The sequence below is a fragment of the Corvus brachyrhynchos genome, unplaced genomic scaffold (assembly GCF_000691975.1).
Source record: "Corvus brachyrhynchos isolate BGI_N302 unplaced genomic scaffold, ASM69197v1 scaffold3, whole genome shotgun sequence".
NCBI lineage: Eukaryota > Metazoa > Chordata > Aves > Passeriformes > Corvidae > Corvus > Corvus brachyrhynchos.
In genome coordinates this window covers 4342260-4358313 of record NW_008237619.1, presented here as the reverse complement: position 1 = coordinate 4358313, position 16054 = coordinate 4342260, and the positions used below count along the sequence as shown (strand labels likewise).

Here is a 16054-nt window from a genome sequence, read left to right as displayed (position 1 = left end):
CTCTCTCTCCTCTCTTGGGCCTGCCCGGCGCTGCCAGCCGCAGCTCTGAGCAGTGCCCCTATACCCACGCCCTTTGCAATAAACCGCATGTTCCAAGATCTGCCTATAGAGATCTCTCGTCACCGTCCGTCCGAACCACCCCGCTGTCCTACAGTCTGGCGCCCATCGTGATTGCCGACCCCACACCCAGCAGCCGCAGGTATGAGTTTAGGACTAAGAATATTATTGGATTGAAAACTGACAAGTGAGAGGGCTTTCTACCTACAGCAAGGACACCATATAGCAGTATGTTAAAGTACACAATCCTTGTGAAGGAAGCATAGCAAGAACACCCTGCAGGATAACTTGGCAACAGTCATGCACAGATTATTCAGTACTTTGCCTCCTTACAAGACTGACAGGAAGGTAGAACACCACCATTAGGAGGAATAAAAAACAGACAAAACTCAAATCCAGAACAGTTTTCTAGAATTAGTTATTGTTGAGGAACAGACAGTTAAATGCATTTGTATTGAAATAAGGTTTTTTTAGCCTTGAAAAACCAATTTTTGAAAGCTTAAAGTAAGTAGAATCCAGGTCACAGGAGAGTAAGCAGCTACTGCTAAGTAAAGTGAGGGGACATGAGGCTAAGAAAAAGACAAAACAAAAGAGAGAGCTTGTATCTGCAGCTGTAGTCAGTGTACTAAAGATGCTTACAGTGGAGCTCTAGCAAAGAATCCATTTGCAGCAATCTAGCCCTGCAGCCACTTCAATACCATCTTTTCATAGTTTAGGTAGGTATAGTGACAACTTTAAACCTCTTCAGTTATATACTATTTAAGGTAGACTCACATAATTCACACTGTTGAATCACCATCGTAATTAGCTAATGATGTCCTCATAACTACATGTTCACAAACAACTGGATTCACAACTAGATTCATTCAATGGATTCGAAATAAAATGATTGGCTTGTGAAGAACACGGTAATCACTGACCACGTGCTGCTTCTCCTTTCCTTGAGGAAAAAGTGAATATATGGGCTAGAGCACTGCTCTGCGCAACACAAATACCTGATAAATCTCCATTACTCTTTCATTATTATCTTAAGACTGGAAGGGAAAGATGGAAGTCAGACAAGTGGAAGTATTCAGGTTTTCTTCAGGTAATTGTTTTTAGGAATTCTCTTACTTACAAAACAGATATTTTTGTAACGGTATTTCTGATAATACCACAGATGGTAAAGAATGCTTCTTTTCTAAAATACTTCTGGTGATGGAATGCACATGGAGCACCCAGAAGTACAGAAGATTCAGCAGGTCATCCAGTCTGATTTGAGGAAACAGAAGATCGTTGGGAACAGTATGGCTTGTATTTAGTCTGATGTCTTTCTTTGAACATATCCTCAAGTCTTCCAGATGTTTTCATCAGGAAAAATGTTCTACACAGTATGGCTTAACCTTCTAGTCTTGATTTCAGCACCATTTTTAATCAAGCATTTGTCTTGGGGGGGCTACTTCCTACTACTTGACTACCAAACATCTGCACAATTAATCACATCATCACTTAACAAGACTTTAAACACAACTTCATAGTCTAATTTTCTCTGCAATTCTCTACAAAGTGACTCTATTTAGGCATTTAATTACTTCTGCTGTTTTCCCGATCTCTTTTTTAATTTGCACCCTAGACAAAGAAGAAAGGAGAGAACTGGATACCCCGGAACATCTTTACGATGTATGAACTATACTCCTCCTCCTGGACTTGCCAACAAACTGTACCATTCCTACTCAGGTTTCAAAACTGTTATTTGATCCTCATTTTGTTTCTGTATTCCCTCTGCTATTAGCAAGGAAAAAACAAGCTACATAAACCTGTTGTTACACAGATATCAGAAAAACCTTTCATAGCTGTTTAAAACACTTCTCACTTGGAAAAGGCTCACAATAAACAAAACATTCCAAGACATGCCATCTGCATCACCATCAGCTCTACAGTTTAAAGGATTTTTATCCTGTTCTTCACCTAAGCCCTTCTATCAACAACATTATTTTCACTCTTATGAACTTATTACTCACATTTTAATAAAAGTTTATTATTATTGCTAGGTGAGATACTAAGGGAAGTGAAGATTACAAAGTCACTCAAAACTCTGTAACATACCTGTGTGACTTTTATGTGATCATGTGGTGTGGGCTCACATAATCCTGTCAAATCAGGATTATAACTTCGTCCATCTGGGAACAGATAGCTGCATCACAAGAAGATTGTTATAAATATGCACATATCTTTAGCTTTATTAGCTAAATCATACTTAAAAAATTTCAAGGGGGCAGAATAAGTTACAGTAGACATTACTAAAATAAATCATCTTTCCTCAGCCATCTATTTTTCTTTTGAATGCAACTGAATTGCTACATATTCATTCTGACACATGCTCAAGCATATTTGTAAGAGCAGAGGAAAGGTTTTGACATCACTTGCAGAGCTACCACCAGAACGCATCTGAGCTTTGATTAGCAGATAACCTTCTAGGGGTAGCTCAAAAGAGTATTATTTCAGATCTTTGTTTCACAGTGAGCTCATACTTCCTAGTGATTTCCCCACTGAGAGCATCATGCTCAGGGACTCTTAAGACTATTTCAAGTAAAGCAGCAGAAAAGATGGTAACACATTTGTGTGTATCTGTATTGTGATATATATATTATATATGACACAATATTACTTATGTGCATATCTGTATATTATGACAAGAATCTACATGATGGGAGCATTTTAGTCACGTGGGAAATTAGCAATAGGTTAAATGGTATTACAGCAACCCTAGATTTTTCTATATTCAGGTTTATGTTACCTGTAACTTGCAAACAGTTTCTTAAAGGCCATATATTGTTAAGTCACATAATGAAAAAGTTATAGGGTACAAAAACATCACTCTGCCTTAAATATTCTCAGCTCCAGTTTTTGTCAGAGAGAAATACTACCAATATAAGTGTGCTTTTACTACAAGTATGAAATCATCCTACCAGAAAAAAATACTAGACTGCATAGGACTGAGAAAAAATACATGGTTGCAAAAGATTTATCAATCTTTTTTTTTTTTTTTTTTGAGGATTCATCAACTACCTTTCCTTTTTCTCTCACATTATATATATTTATATTGCGTATACCAAAACATGTATCCCAGTGAAAAGATTCCAACACCAAATATTTGTCTGTTAGTTCAGCCAACCCAGTAAAAATGTACTACTTCTCCCTATAAACTTACATTCTCTAATAATTATAAATCTTTTCTGTAAACTATTAGAATGTGGAAAATGTTCTGGCTGCACAATATATAAAAAAGCAATTACATAGCTTTCAAATCATTGTCCAGAGTTAGACACATGAGTAACTGGAAGTAATAATTGTTCAACAAGCTTAAGTGCATTGGGAACTCGTGGGGGGCTGTGGGGGAAAGGAGTGATCAATGCAACAGCTGTCTCATTTTATTTTCTCGTGGAATTTATTTGCTATGAGATATGACTTTGGTTAACTTTCAGTAACTCTGGTAAATGGAATTCACTAGAAATAAGTGCTTTTTAAATGAATTAAATAAATGGTCCTTAAACTCTGAAAGAATGCTAACCACCATATGCAGATTCTCTGTTTTAAACATCTTTAACTACCTATAGAAGAATTAGGAGAACAAGGAAATCAGGATTTCATAGCCAGGGTGGCTGTAAGAATTTGTACTTACAATCCTTCCCGGCTGCCATCAATCAAAGCTTGAAACAGAGGCTTATTGTGAGGTATGGTCTGCAGTATGTTCCCATCGCCAGTCACATACCCAATGGCCCACTGGCCCAGGCGAGTGCAACTCAGTCTGAAAATGTAGCTTGATAAAAACAGGATGAATGAAAAGTCAGTGTAATTCAGAGTTCAGCAAAAAAAAAAGTGAAGAGAACAAGGATGGCTTCTGGTTCAAACACTGAATTAGGTCCCTGGATATTCGGGTCAGATTCCCAGTTCTGCCACGTTCTTTGTATAACCTTAAATAAACCTGCCTCTTCTAAACTGTCAGTTTCTCACAGGCGGAAATAAAGTAAGAGTAGCTGCCTACCCCCTGCTTTTCATCTGCCTGTGTTTTAGTTCTCAGAGTGAAAGCTGCACATTCACTGTGAACAGTCTCACTCAAGACATGTCCATAAACCTCTTCAAGAAGAGTGTATGATATTATCAAGTCTCCATAGCTACAACAGACACCTTTTGTGCGCACACAGGCCAATAACCTGAACAAATGGAAGAAATACAAAGCATCTTTAGATGCAACAGTAATGGGGAAGATGAAGGATAAAACCTATCCTACTAGCAAATGGTAATTTTGTGTGAGCCTGTGAAGGTGAACAAAAGAAGTATCACTTCTGTTTTGGAAAAATCAGGTATTAACTACACAATTGGACTTAGATTTAAATACTTCTGTGTGTTACAGGCAATAGCTGGGAGTATACATAATGTAGACAGAGAACTCAATCAGAAGAAAAGGAAGATTACAGGCAACAGGATTGGGGGTGTATAGTGCTTCATACTAAAAACTCTACTCCCTTTCATGTCAGACACCATCCCACATGCACAAACTTCACTGCGAAAAGCATCTCACAGCAAAAGGCCACAAACTCAATTCTGTATTACAGAGCAGCGTTTCTTAATTACAGATCTATAATTTATTTCACTCCAAATTATTATGAGAAATCTAAACCTCTCTGAAGTTTGACAGAGCTCTTACAACCTTCAGGAGAGCCCATATTACATTGAAGTTCTAACTATTCATTTGAACAGAATCTTGTAATTTGCAGGATGTTTTAGGCAGATTAAAGAAGAAATTTTACTTCATATCCCCTCTTTCACACTCCAGCACTTCACTTAAGCAATTCAGAAAGTAATTTTCTGGTATGTAATAGAAAGCTATTTTAGAACTAATTCTCTATTTACAAGGAACATAAAAGCTACTTGGGGTAATTTCTCTGTTACAGCATCAGGATCAATAATAGAGAAAATACTAAATATATCAAACACTCTCAAAATCAACCTAGTTATTTGACTTATGTAGTAGTGTCCATGAGTATCAAGCTAAAAATCAGTGGAACCACAAGATTTTTGTATATATGCACTTGACTACTTTGGTAACTTAAGATACAGTATACTGTTTGCTAAAAATCAAAAGAAACCAAGTACTGAATATGGGTATAGCTGTTGTGAAGTTTTGAAGTTGGCAGACTTCACTAATGAGTTTCAAAACAATGCACTTTATGCGTACATGTGTTTCTGCAGAAGTTTACACAAGTAGGCATTAGGGAAAAAGATTCGTAACTTTAAGATAAAATTAGCAAAATAAATGCTAAGTAATGTAGGATTAAAGTAATTACTGAATTTTTTTTCCTCCCATCTGGAAGAAGAAAAAACCCCAGGACAACAGTGACATAAATGGTAAAAGCTCAGTTTAAATAATTTACTATGTATAGCACCACAAAGAAAGTATTTAAAAACTCAACAGGTCATGATCTTTAATCTGACTGATTGCTTTTCTAGGTGAAGAGTTTATGATATAGAATGATTACTGTAAAGGAAAAAAAGAGATATGAAACACAAATGGAACACAAAAGCACGGATTAAATTTATGGCTTCAATGTTACCATGAAAGTTGTTAAGATGATTTTTTACTATTAAGTAAATTTCAAGGTAAATTTTGAAAATCAAATTATATTTTAAAATACACTTTTCAAGAATGCATTGCTTGTTTTACCTGATTCAGAAGAACAAAGAAAAAGCAATTTATTTTCAATTTCTTTCTGTTAATTTTTACATATTTAGACTTTTATGTGCTAATACAGTATTTTTTTGCTTCACTTCTTCAGTGCTAAAGTGAGTGTTAAATAAAACACAAAAATATGCAAAATAGAAGTGCGAACCTAGAATAATTATATAGGTTCTGAGACAGCAAGTTTATTTGAAAAGCAGTACGCAGCAAAACCTCTCACCTCCCAGGTTTAGTGCTGTATTTCTGCAGCCTTGCTTTCACTTCATCATACGTCAGTAATGCCATATATCCAGGATGTGTCACAGCTAAGAAGTTCCAATTCCTTAAGATTGAGCCCCACGGCTACAAAGAGAAGGCAAACAAGTGAGGAGAAGCAGCCAGGTAGCTCTTCATTTCTAAAAAAACTCAGGTCTGTAGGTCAGAGACACGTGAAGTGTTCTCAGCTTCAGCTGAAAAACACACACTTTTGCTTTAGGTCTAATTGGTACAAAGGACTGTCCTATATACCCGACTTAGCTACAAGTGTTCCTTCGAAAGAATTATTCCAAGAACACCAAGTACAAATTTTTGGATAAGGATTTTGAAGACCCTGAATTTAAGAGACCTTCTATTCACAGCTACATTAAATATTAAACATCATGTTTAGTTAGAACCTGGAAAGTATGACTCCATGATGGTTTAATAAAACCACAATTAAGCCTATTCTTGAGAGGTCCTGAAGCACTTTCATAGTTAATGATAAGCAACATTAACAAATGAATTGTAATAAAGCCACTAATTTGAGCTGTCATTCCTTTTTTTATTCTCTACCTCTTGATTTCTTCAGTCACCATAATGGTATTAAAGACAGAGAACAAAACAAATATTGACAGCACTTCACCTGAGTATTTGCTGACCTGAATAGCAAATGCTTCAAACAACTCAGTGAAACATGCCTGATATGCTATCACTTCAAAGAATACAGAACAGTCCTTTACTGTAAATGAAGGATGATTTTTTTTGAGTAGTGGATTAATACAGATTTATAAATGTCCATTGCCAGCATTTGGGAAGACAAGAAACTGCCTCTGAATGGTTTGCAGATTTTTTTATCTATTTCTCTAAAGATCAAGGCAGGTGAAGTTAAGTGACACAAGACAAGATGCTTGTGTTCTTATGTGCCCTGCAAATTCCCTTTAAAAGATTTTTTAAGGGCTAATGAGGCAGAGATGAAATGCCTGTGTGACATGCTTGAGCAGATTATCCTAACAGTTCTGCCTGAGAGTGTTACATTTCCCAGGCAAACCCTAACCACTACTTACACAGAGATGATCACCTGTTTATTTTAAAATTTATACTACTTCGAGTTGGACACATGGAATAGAAGACAGGTTTCAGCAGAGAGGCCATAAGAAACCTGAAGTGTTTAAATTTGTCCAAAACCAAGGAGGGGAAAAAAAAAAAAAAAATCACAGTTCCTAGATTCAACACTGCATTTCACCAGCTCCTTCAACAACTTCAACAAGGCCGAGTGCAAGGTCCTGCACAGCTTAGGGCAATCCCAAGCACAAGTACAGGCTGAGTGGAGAATGGATTGAGAGCAGACCTGATGAGCAGCACTTGGCCATGCCGGTGGATGAGAGGCCGGACACAACCCAGCAAGGTGCACTCAGAGCCCAGAAAGCCAAATGTGTCCTGGGCTGCATCCAAAGCAGCATGGCCAGCAGGGTGAGGGAGGGGATTCTCCCTCTCCTCAGCTCTTGTGAGACCCCACCTGGAAAACTGCATCCAGCTCTGGGGCCCCCAGAACAGGAAGGACATGGACCTGCTGGAGCAAGCCCAGAGGAGAGAAGGAAGATATCAGGTGGATGGAACACCTCTCCTATAAAGACAGGCTCAGAAAGTTGGGATTATTCAACCTGGAGAAGAGAAGGCTCTGGGGAAACCTGGACCAGCATCCCAGTACCTAAGCAGGTCTACAAGAGAGCTGGAGAAGGACTTTACAAGGGCTTGGAGTGATAGGACAAGGGGCAACAGTTTTGAACTGAAAGACTGTTGGTTTAGGTAGGATGTTTGGAAAAAATTCTTCGCTCTAAGTGTTATGAAGGCACTGGAACAGGTTGCCCATGGAAGTTGATCCACAGCTTTTCAGTTGATGCCCCACTCTTTAAAGTGTTCAAGGCCAGGTTGGATGGAGCTCTGAGCAACCTGGTCTAGTGGAACGTGTCCCTGCCTATGGCAGGGTGGTTGGAACAACATGATCTTTAGGGTCTCTTCCAACCCAAACCATTCAAAGGCAAGAACCCATAGCTTGCCTTGTGTACACAGAGTCTTACAAGAGCAGAAGTGCTAAATGGGACAAGATTTCTCTTCCATGGAAGTATTTTCACATCAAAGCACATGCTAACAGCAACAGACTGAAGTTCCTTCAGAGCATCCAGATACTCTGCTGTGCTAACCCCTCTGGTCAGGGAACACAGCACTTAAAGCTGTGCATACATACAGTGGGGAGGCAGGGGGAGCAACTTCACTTTCACAGGATCTCCATAAAAACTAGTCTTACTTTCTTCAGTGAATAAGGATCATTACAAATGCAGCTTTTCTGTAACATAACCCACAGTTGGCAAAACAGTATTTTGATTACTTAATTGGGATTTTCTCTGTGGGTGTATGCACACATAGTTACAGAAGCTGTTTAAACACTAAAGAAGTAAAATGTAACCTCATGGGAATGGTTCTCAGACCAAGTTCAGTGCAAGTTCAGTTCAACAGTTAGGCAGCTATTGCACCTAATCTGTTTGGCAAAACATTTGTCTCCGCTTCTTTGCTGAATTAAAAGTTAACCCTTACCAGTCATCTCTCTTTACATGTATCAATACTGCTGATCCCCTTCTTCTAGCACAAGGCAAAGTACTGAATCAAACAGGCAATGGCCTCACAAAGAAAGTAAGTGACCAATATTTGAGGTTAAATTAAACAGAGATTACTGACACCATTAACATTTGTAACTATGATACTGCTTTGACTCATAATGGAGAAGAGATAATCAAAACTCTATATACTAAAATCATCAATCCCCTCTTGCCAGATTTTAATGCCAACTTCATAATGGCACCCTTTCCCACAACAGCAAAACTAGGACATCTAAGCAACAATTAACACAGGATAATGTGGAAAACAGAACAAACATCAACACAGGGCTTGATATAAAATTGATATTTTGAACATATCTCCATCAGGCTAAAGAACGATATATTCATTTAGGTTGGAAAAAGACCTTTAAGATCTAGTCCAGCTGTTAACCCAGCACTGCCAAGTCCCCCACTAAATAAGGTCACTAAGTGCTTGATAGTCCTTTCAGTGAAGAAACTTCTCCTAAAATCCAGTCTAAACCTCCCTAGTGCAACTTGAGGCTCTGTACTAGTTTATCACTTTACAGGGTAAAGAGAATAAATTATCAAATAAATGGTTGTATATCTCAATGGCTTCTATATATAAAAGAAATACCCGAAGTGATAAATTCAGAGGCAGGACATCTAATATGGAAGCAAACTACCACAGTCTTCTATACTGACTAAAATACTTTAAGTAGGTTCTGTAGAAGGAACACAAGGTTAAAACAAGGCACATAACATACATAACAACCTTATTTCAGATAAATATTAACAGTAATACAATTAATGATATTCCCAAATATAGCTCCTTGTTGAAAATAAACAGCAAAGCATTAATGGCAAAAAAAAATGTTCATGAAGAAAAGACGTAGGCCTACCTTTAGCCTAAAACAAAGTAATATGTAGCTGTCTTTATGTGTTTGTAGCAATACCTCATGTATGTAGATACAAAAGCACAACAAAAAACACAACTAAAACTCTGATTATCAGGAGGTCTACTTTTCTAGGAATGTATTTAAAAATAGTGAAAAGCAAGCAAGCAGCAAACACAAAGGTCTTGCAATAACACTAGACGTGTGCAGAAATGAAGCAGGTGCTGCTGCATGCTTTCCGTTTTTCAGATGTGGGTGTTGCTGCCTCAAACACCTCTGAAGGACTAAAAGAAATACACAATTTATTTCTAAATCATAATGTTTCAGTTCTTTCAGTTTTTTTAAAAAATCTGCTCCCTTGCCCTCAGGGCAGTAAGTTTCTCAAATTCACACAAGTATCTAAAATTTTTAAATCTTACCTGAAATAATCTAGTGAAGATATCAAATTCGAAAATTGAAATGTAGTCATTGCAGGTCAAATCAATAGTAGATTTAAGAGCCATTGCCTCCAAACCAGAGCTAATCTGATGAACTTCATGAAGGCACTGCCTGAACACTTTCCACGGCACTATAGTTCTGTTAAATTAGTAGAAATAATAAATTCAGTAAAATAACATATTTAAGATTTGGTATCTCATTTAGACATCAAAATAGAACTTTTAAAGAAGTGAAGTGGAACATTAATTTGGTTTCTCTACAGAGACAAAAAAATACAAATTAAGTTTTCTGAAAGCAGCCTAAGCAAATACAAGAATGGCTTACCTTCCTTTAAAAACAGCTGAAGTGTCATTTATTTCACAATGATAAATATTCAAGCTTCCTTAGGAGGACAACAAAAAGAACACTGAAGAAACTAAAATACCCTACCAAGCAGGTGCTGCAAACAATCTCACGTCCTTTCAGAGATAATGTAAAGGACCAGCTCTGTGCTTGGTAAAGAACTCCTTTCTTCACAGCCTCACTTTCCAGAATGATAAGCATCAATTTAATATCTACAGAGATGTAATTTTTGCTATAGCTAAAGCTCATCAACAGTGGTCAAGTAACATGACAGCAATCAACCAGATACCACTAGGGTCCAAGCCCTGCCATAAGCCATGGCAGCTACATTAACTTTAATAGACAGGAAATTAGAATTATCCTTTCTAACACACAAAGCCATGTTCTGTCAGATTCAGCTTCTATTTGCACGCTTGAAGATAATGCAGGTTAGTTATTTTACCAACTGAGTTTTTGTATTTGGAAACTGGGATGAGGCTGATCACTTGGATGTGCTCCATCTTATCACTCTCAATAACAGCAATTCTTCTTGTGTCAGGGTGAAACCCAAATTTTGCCAAGCCATAACACCTTCTCTTAAAAATGCTCTGCCACACATTGAGATCAGATTATATTATGTTTAAAAACATTCTAATTAACCAAGATATAAGCAATGCATAATTATTTAGGACAAGATCTCACACATTCATAGTAATATTTTGTTAGTAACTGCTAAATCAACTAAAGACACAGACCTCACAGACTTAGTAATATTTCCTGTAAATTTTATTAGATCAAACTGCCTTTGTTTTTCCAACTATTTTTCTCATGCACAAATGTAAATTACTTAGTATGGGGGGGGGAAGGGGAAACCAACTGTATTAAGTTGGTCCTGCGTAACAAATACTGTGCAGTTATCCTAAAATAAAACAAGCAGTAATTTGAAGTACAACACTAAAGATACACTCCTGTATTTTTAATGCATAAGATATTTGCTACATTTCTAAGTGGAAAGAAATCCACTTGTTACATGCAGGGTTGTATTGAGAAAGTCATAAATGACAAAATGGGAAGTATAATAGATCTCAGCAGATACTTTCATCTGCGTATGAAAAACAGGAAACCACAAAGAGCTGAAGAGAGATACCACATCAGATGCCATTTAAGAAAGAATGCACATCAAATTTTTATTACAGTAAAGAGAATGAAACATTGCATTAAATTCAGACAAAAAAACTACAAAAGTCAGTGCTTTTGTGGTGTTAAAGTTGTCTCAGTTCAAGTGCCTACTGCTTATTTAGCTCCTGTAACCATGGCTCCAAAATGTTTTCTGATTCTCTTTATAAACCACCCTAAATGGTTACAGCACTGGGATCATGCTGAAACGGGGTTAGAAAAGGTTCAGGGTTCACTGTGGGGTTTTGTGATCTTTTTGTTTGGTTGTTCTTTTTTGGGGGGGTTTTTGAGGACGGTTGTTTATTTTATTGCTTTGAGGCTTTTTTAAAGGTTAAGACAATAACCTTTAAACAAAAAAACACAATAGTAGAGCATTTATCAGATATGATCACAGCCATACTACACCTTAACAACTCGTTTTTCATGCCTTACCCAAGACAGTATCTTAGATGCAACTACTAAGTAGGATCTTAGGCCGTCTATTCACTTACACTGCACCCCCCAAAACTCCACCAGCAACACAGAAAACAAAAGTCTTCAGGAGAATGTTTTTAGAGCTCTGTTGGCTAGCACTTTGGACAAGACAGAAACCAGATGCTGGGAAATTAGTGGTTAGCTAATGAAATAATATCTAAGGTGATTTTTTGTGATTTTTCCAAGAAGCGTTTGGAATAGTGGTGGCCCAAATTTAAAACACACTAAATTCAACAGATTTATTTTCTCTGCAGCGTCATGGAACAGGTCTTTTATCTTTTTCTTTATTTAAATGAAGGTGTGAACTGGTTGTTGAAACCTGTTAACTCCTATTTCTCAGCAGCTATTTTATAGAGTCAGCATTCCTAAATACTTTGAAACAGCAACAGCCAGGGATCATTTCTCGCCCAGTGTCTCTCTCTCCAGTTTATCCACACATATGCAGAGCTCTTTTGAGGCCTTGCAGACAGCGCACACCCACTCCAAATGCGGGTATTACCGAGTCTTCACAAGGTGAAGGTTTCTGCAATGTCCTCTCCTCCTGCTCCTACATCACTGAAACCTGGTGACCTTTGAGGCACCCTGAGAAACACCCTCCTCTGGCAGAGATCTGGGAGGGGTCACACAGAATGAAAGAAACTTTCAGAGATGGCTGCTAAGTTGAGTTTCTGTTTGAATTAACATTTCACTGCTCTTGCTTTCTCGTGTTTTAGGGATACACAGCCTTGGAAGGCACCTGTTCATTATTCAAATCTGAAGAGTTACTTTAACTTGACTTTTGGTTGGTGGCAGGGGTGGTGGAAAGGGAAGGAGAACAGGACTTATCAAACTAAGGCTGAGATCGGGACTGTCCTAGTTAATAGCACGTTTAGACTGTTATCTAAATATATATGTGTTTACATATATAAAACACAGAAAGAAAAAAATAAAATCCTGTTTGCAATGAAACCACTGCCTGCCACATTCATCTCCTGAACCACAGACAGTATCTCCTATAAATATTTTCAGGGATCTTTTTGTAGCATTTGTTGCATCATGTCCTAATGATCCTCGCACCAGAGGCTGGCAGATACTATGCACATGCCTCATGCTATTAGGCTGAACCTGCGGACACTTGTCTAGGAGATGAGTCAGTCAGCTCTGCTTTCTGCTCATCAGAAGGATGTGATTTGATGTCTTGGTAACATTAGTTCTCTACAGAATTAGGCTGAGGATGTGCAGTGTCTGAGTATTTCAGGTATTTAATTGTAGTTACATAAGCTATCCCCTGTAGAAGAAGTGCTCATGACTGACTCCGGCTGAGACAATGTTCTGGGGAGTCTCTCACACGAGAGGATGGTACTAAACAGTGACTGTACTTCCCTCAAAGGTCTGATGCCCGAAGTTTACAGCCCTACTGCATGTGCACACATTACAAATATATATACCCAGAGCTTTGGTAACAGTTTCTCTTTTTATAATACAATTTGGGAAAAAAAGAAGAAAATCTGACTAAATTACACATACATACTGTTACTGTGCTACATGTTAATTTATTGCAACCCTCTACCAGTTCAAAAATCCTCAGAGAGATAATATTAGAAGGAAACAAAAATATGAAGAAAGCCACAATGTACACAATGTACAGAAGTAAAAGGATAGAAGGACCTTTTACAAGGAAATCCTAATCTCTACCTGCCAGTCTTTTAGGAAATGATTTATACACCCCATGTCCTTGTACTGCCTTTCTTCATCATTAGAGTAGAAGCAAGCCCACGCCAATTCAAGGAAAGAAAACAAAATAAAACAAATGATCCTGAAAAATATTTCCTGAAGGGGTTTTCTGTGCATCTCTCAAATCAACAAAAATATCTGGATGTTGGTATTTACCCTGGGATTGTTTTCTTAAAGAGTCCTGTCAAAAATCCTAAAATAAGTCATTTCTCCTGTCAAAAAACCCTAAAATAAGCCATTTCTCCATAGGCCTCTCTAAATGACACTACTTCTCTCCCTTTCTTCTACAAGAGTAAATCTAGTAAGCGTATTTGAAGAATGATGAACTCAAAAGTGTTCTAACTGAAGTGTAAGATTTTAAAAATACTGTTATATAAGATGGTATCTGTTTACTATTGTTGGCACACATCAAAGCCAAGTATGACTCTATAATCTTAAATACAGTGTTTTAAACACCACCCACACAACTTCCACATGCTTAAAGGAAAAGGGATTAGTGTCTAGCATATGATTTTCAAGCAATTTAGCAGAGGAATTTAGGTCCTCTCTTCCCTCCTGCCCTGATCATGTGTACATAGGATTTTCTAAAACTCCCCAAATGTTGCTACATTATTAAAAAGCAAAAAGACATTAAAATAAACCTGGAGATGAAGCATATATTTTCTGAGCACAAAGAGTACAGCACTTGTGTAAAACTGCAGAGATGCAGCTATCCTGGAATGTCAAGTGACACTGCTTCCATTTGAACCAGAGCAGACCACAAGAATGTCTAGGGAGGTAAACATGTACCTGTATAACTTACAGTGAACATTTTTGTCTGCAAGAGACTCTCAAATGCTGCCAAAAAACACACCACAAAAAGGCCATTACTGTTTCTAGGGCAATCTAAAAAATATTCAAACAAATACTGACCCAGATAGAAACAACATTCTTTGTAAGTCTGCAGTGAGCAATGTGGATTTTGACTTATCACCACTGAAAAGAGCATTTTCTTAAGGTGGCTGCTTCATTTTTAAGTGAGAGGCCACATGTTTTCACTGTTTCTGAACTGCAGAGCAAATAATTGACACACAGAAGGCTTGAGAAGTTCAGTCCTAAGGGAAAAAAGGAATTCTGCCATATCATGCCAGTACAATTGCTAAATACTGACATCATTCCAAACAAATATGGATTAATCTAATGAGAACAGAGATGGCAAAAGAGAGAAAATGAACCTTATGAAATGGGGAAAAGATACCATCAGAAAAAGCCACTTCCAAAGCTGTGTAACTGGACATTGCTGGAGAGACAGCAAGTTCCTTAAGAGATACAGGAAGTCTGCATGTCCCCAAAGGGGACACTTCTCTATATTTTCAACTCTGATCTCTAACCACAATCCCAAAGCACGCTCATGCTTTTGCACATCCTTTTATACCTAAAACACTGCTCTCCTGCCTATCCATTGAGAATCTGTTCTCCTGTCTCAGAACCTTTTGCACCAAGTATCAGAACTTTCTTCTCTCTATCTTTTGTACATGCAATTTTACCTTATTCTTAGCTACCCAGAATAGCTGTGAAGACTGTTCTTTTCCATTTTCTAACTCTATCTTGCAAATTTCCACTGACTTGCTCTTCTCTATAATATTACCTGTTGTTTTATTCAATCTTTTTCATCTTGCATTTGTAGGAAAAAGGTTTAGTGAGATTTCTGTCTCACTAGCACCCAGGGAACAGTACTTTCTGTCTCTAGCTCAAGTTTAAACAAGTTTATCAATAAGCCTGTGCTACTGATCTGCTGAGGAAAGAACCACACCCCAAAAGCCCTGTTCCTGTTCACATCCTCCTCTTTAAAAGTTCCTGTTGCTATAACACCTGTCTTGACAGTGATGAAGGTGATGGTATTTGGACCACTGCCTCTTCCTCTTTCATCTCTGTCTTTTGCTTCCCTTCACAGTTCAGTTCATACTCAGATTTGAAGCTCTTTGGGCCAGGACCAACTCTTCAGTCTGTATTTCTACACTGTTCAGGCAGTAATAGGGCTCTTGGGCACTATCAGCAGCAAGAACAGAAAATCAAGTAATAAATTATGGGGATTAACAAGGTGTTAAAACTTAGTTTATCTGAGGTCTCTTGAACTTGGAAACATTTAACTGTCAGATAAGTTGTTCATTGTGGTCTGCCTGTTTTACTGCTTCTTCTGTGAACCCAAACCACTGAGGCTGTGTCTGCTCTCTCCTGAGCCAAAAAGCACTGACCACAGCAGAACCACAGCTACTCAAAGTTTAGAGTATCAATTTGAAATGCACTATTTAACTGCTACTGAGAAATCAATAGCCACATTTTTTCATAAATTCCAATAAAAAATAAATACATTTCAGACCTCATCTAGAAAAAAGTATAGGAGCATTAAAATAGTAATGTCTTTGATCCCA

The 16054-nt window shown here is 37.7% G+C and overlaps 1 protein-coding gene across 6 annotated transcripts in view; it reads right to left on the bottom strand.

Moving 5' to 3' along the window:
- The window catches only part of CBLB (Cbl proto-oncogene B), a 141415-nt gene that overhangs the window by 39314 nt on the left and 86047 nt on the right, over positions 1-16054 (bottom strand). For all 6 annotated transcript variants that reach the window (XM_017731842.1, XM_017731841.1, XM_017731843.1 and 3 more), the window contains 4 exons: positions 9941-10097; positions 5997-6118; positions 3719-3856; positions 2143-2230 (listed from right to left, as the gene is read on the bottom strand). In XM_017731842.1, coding sequence (XP_017587331.1) covers positions 2143-2230; positions 3719-3856; positions 5997-6118; positions 9941-10097 — 505 coding nt within the window. The remainder of the gene's footprint in view (positions 1-2142; positions 2231-3718; positions 3857-5996; positions 6119-9940; positions 10098-16054) is intronic.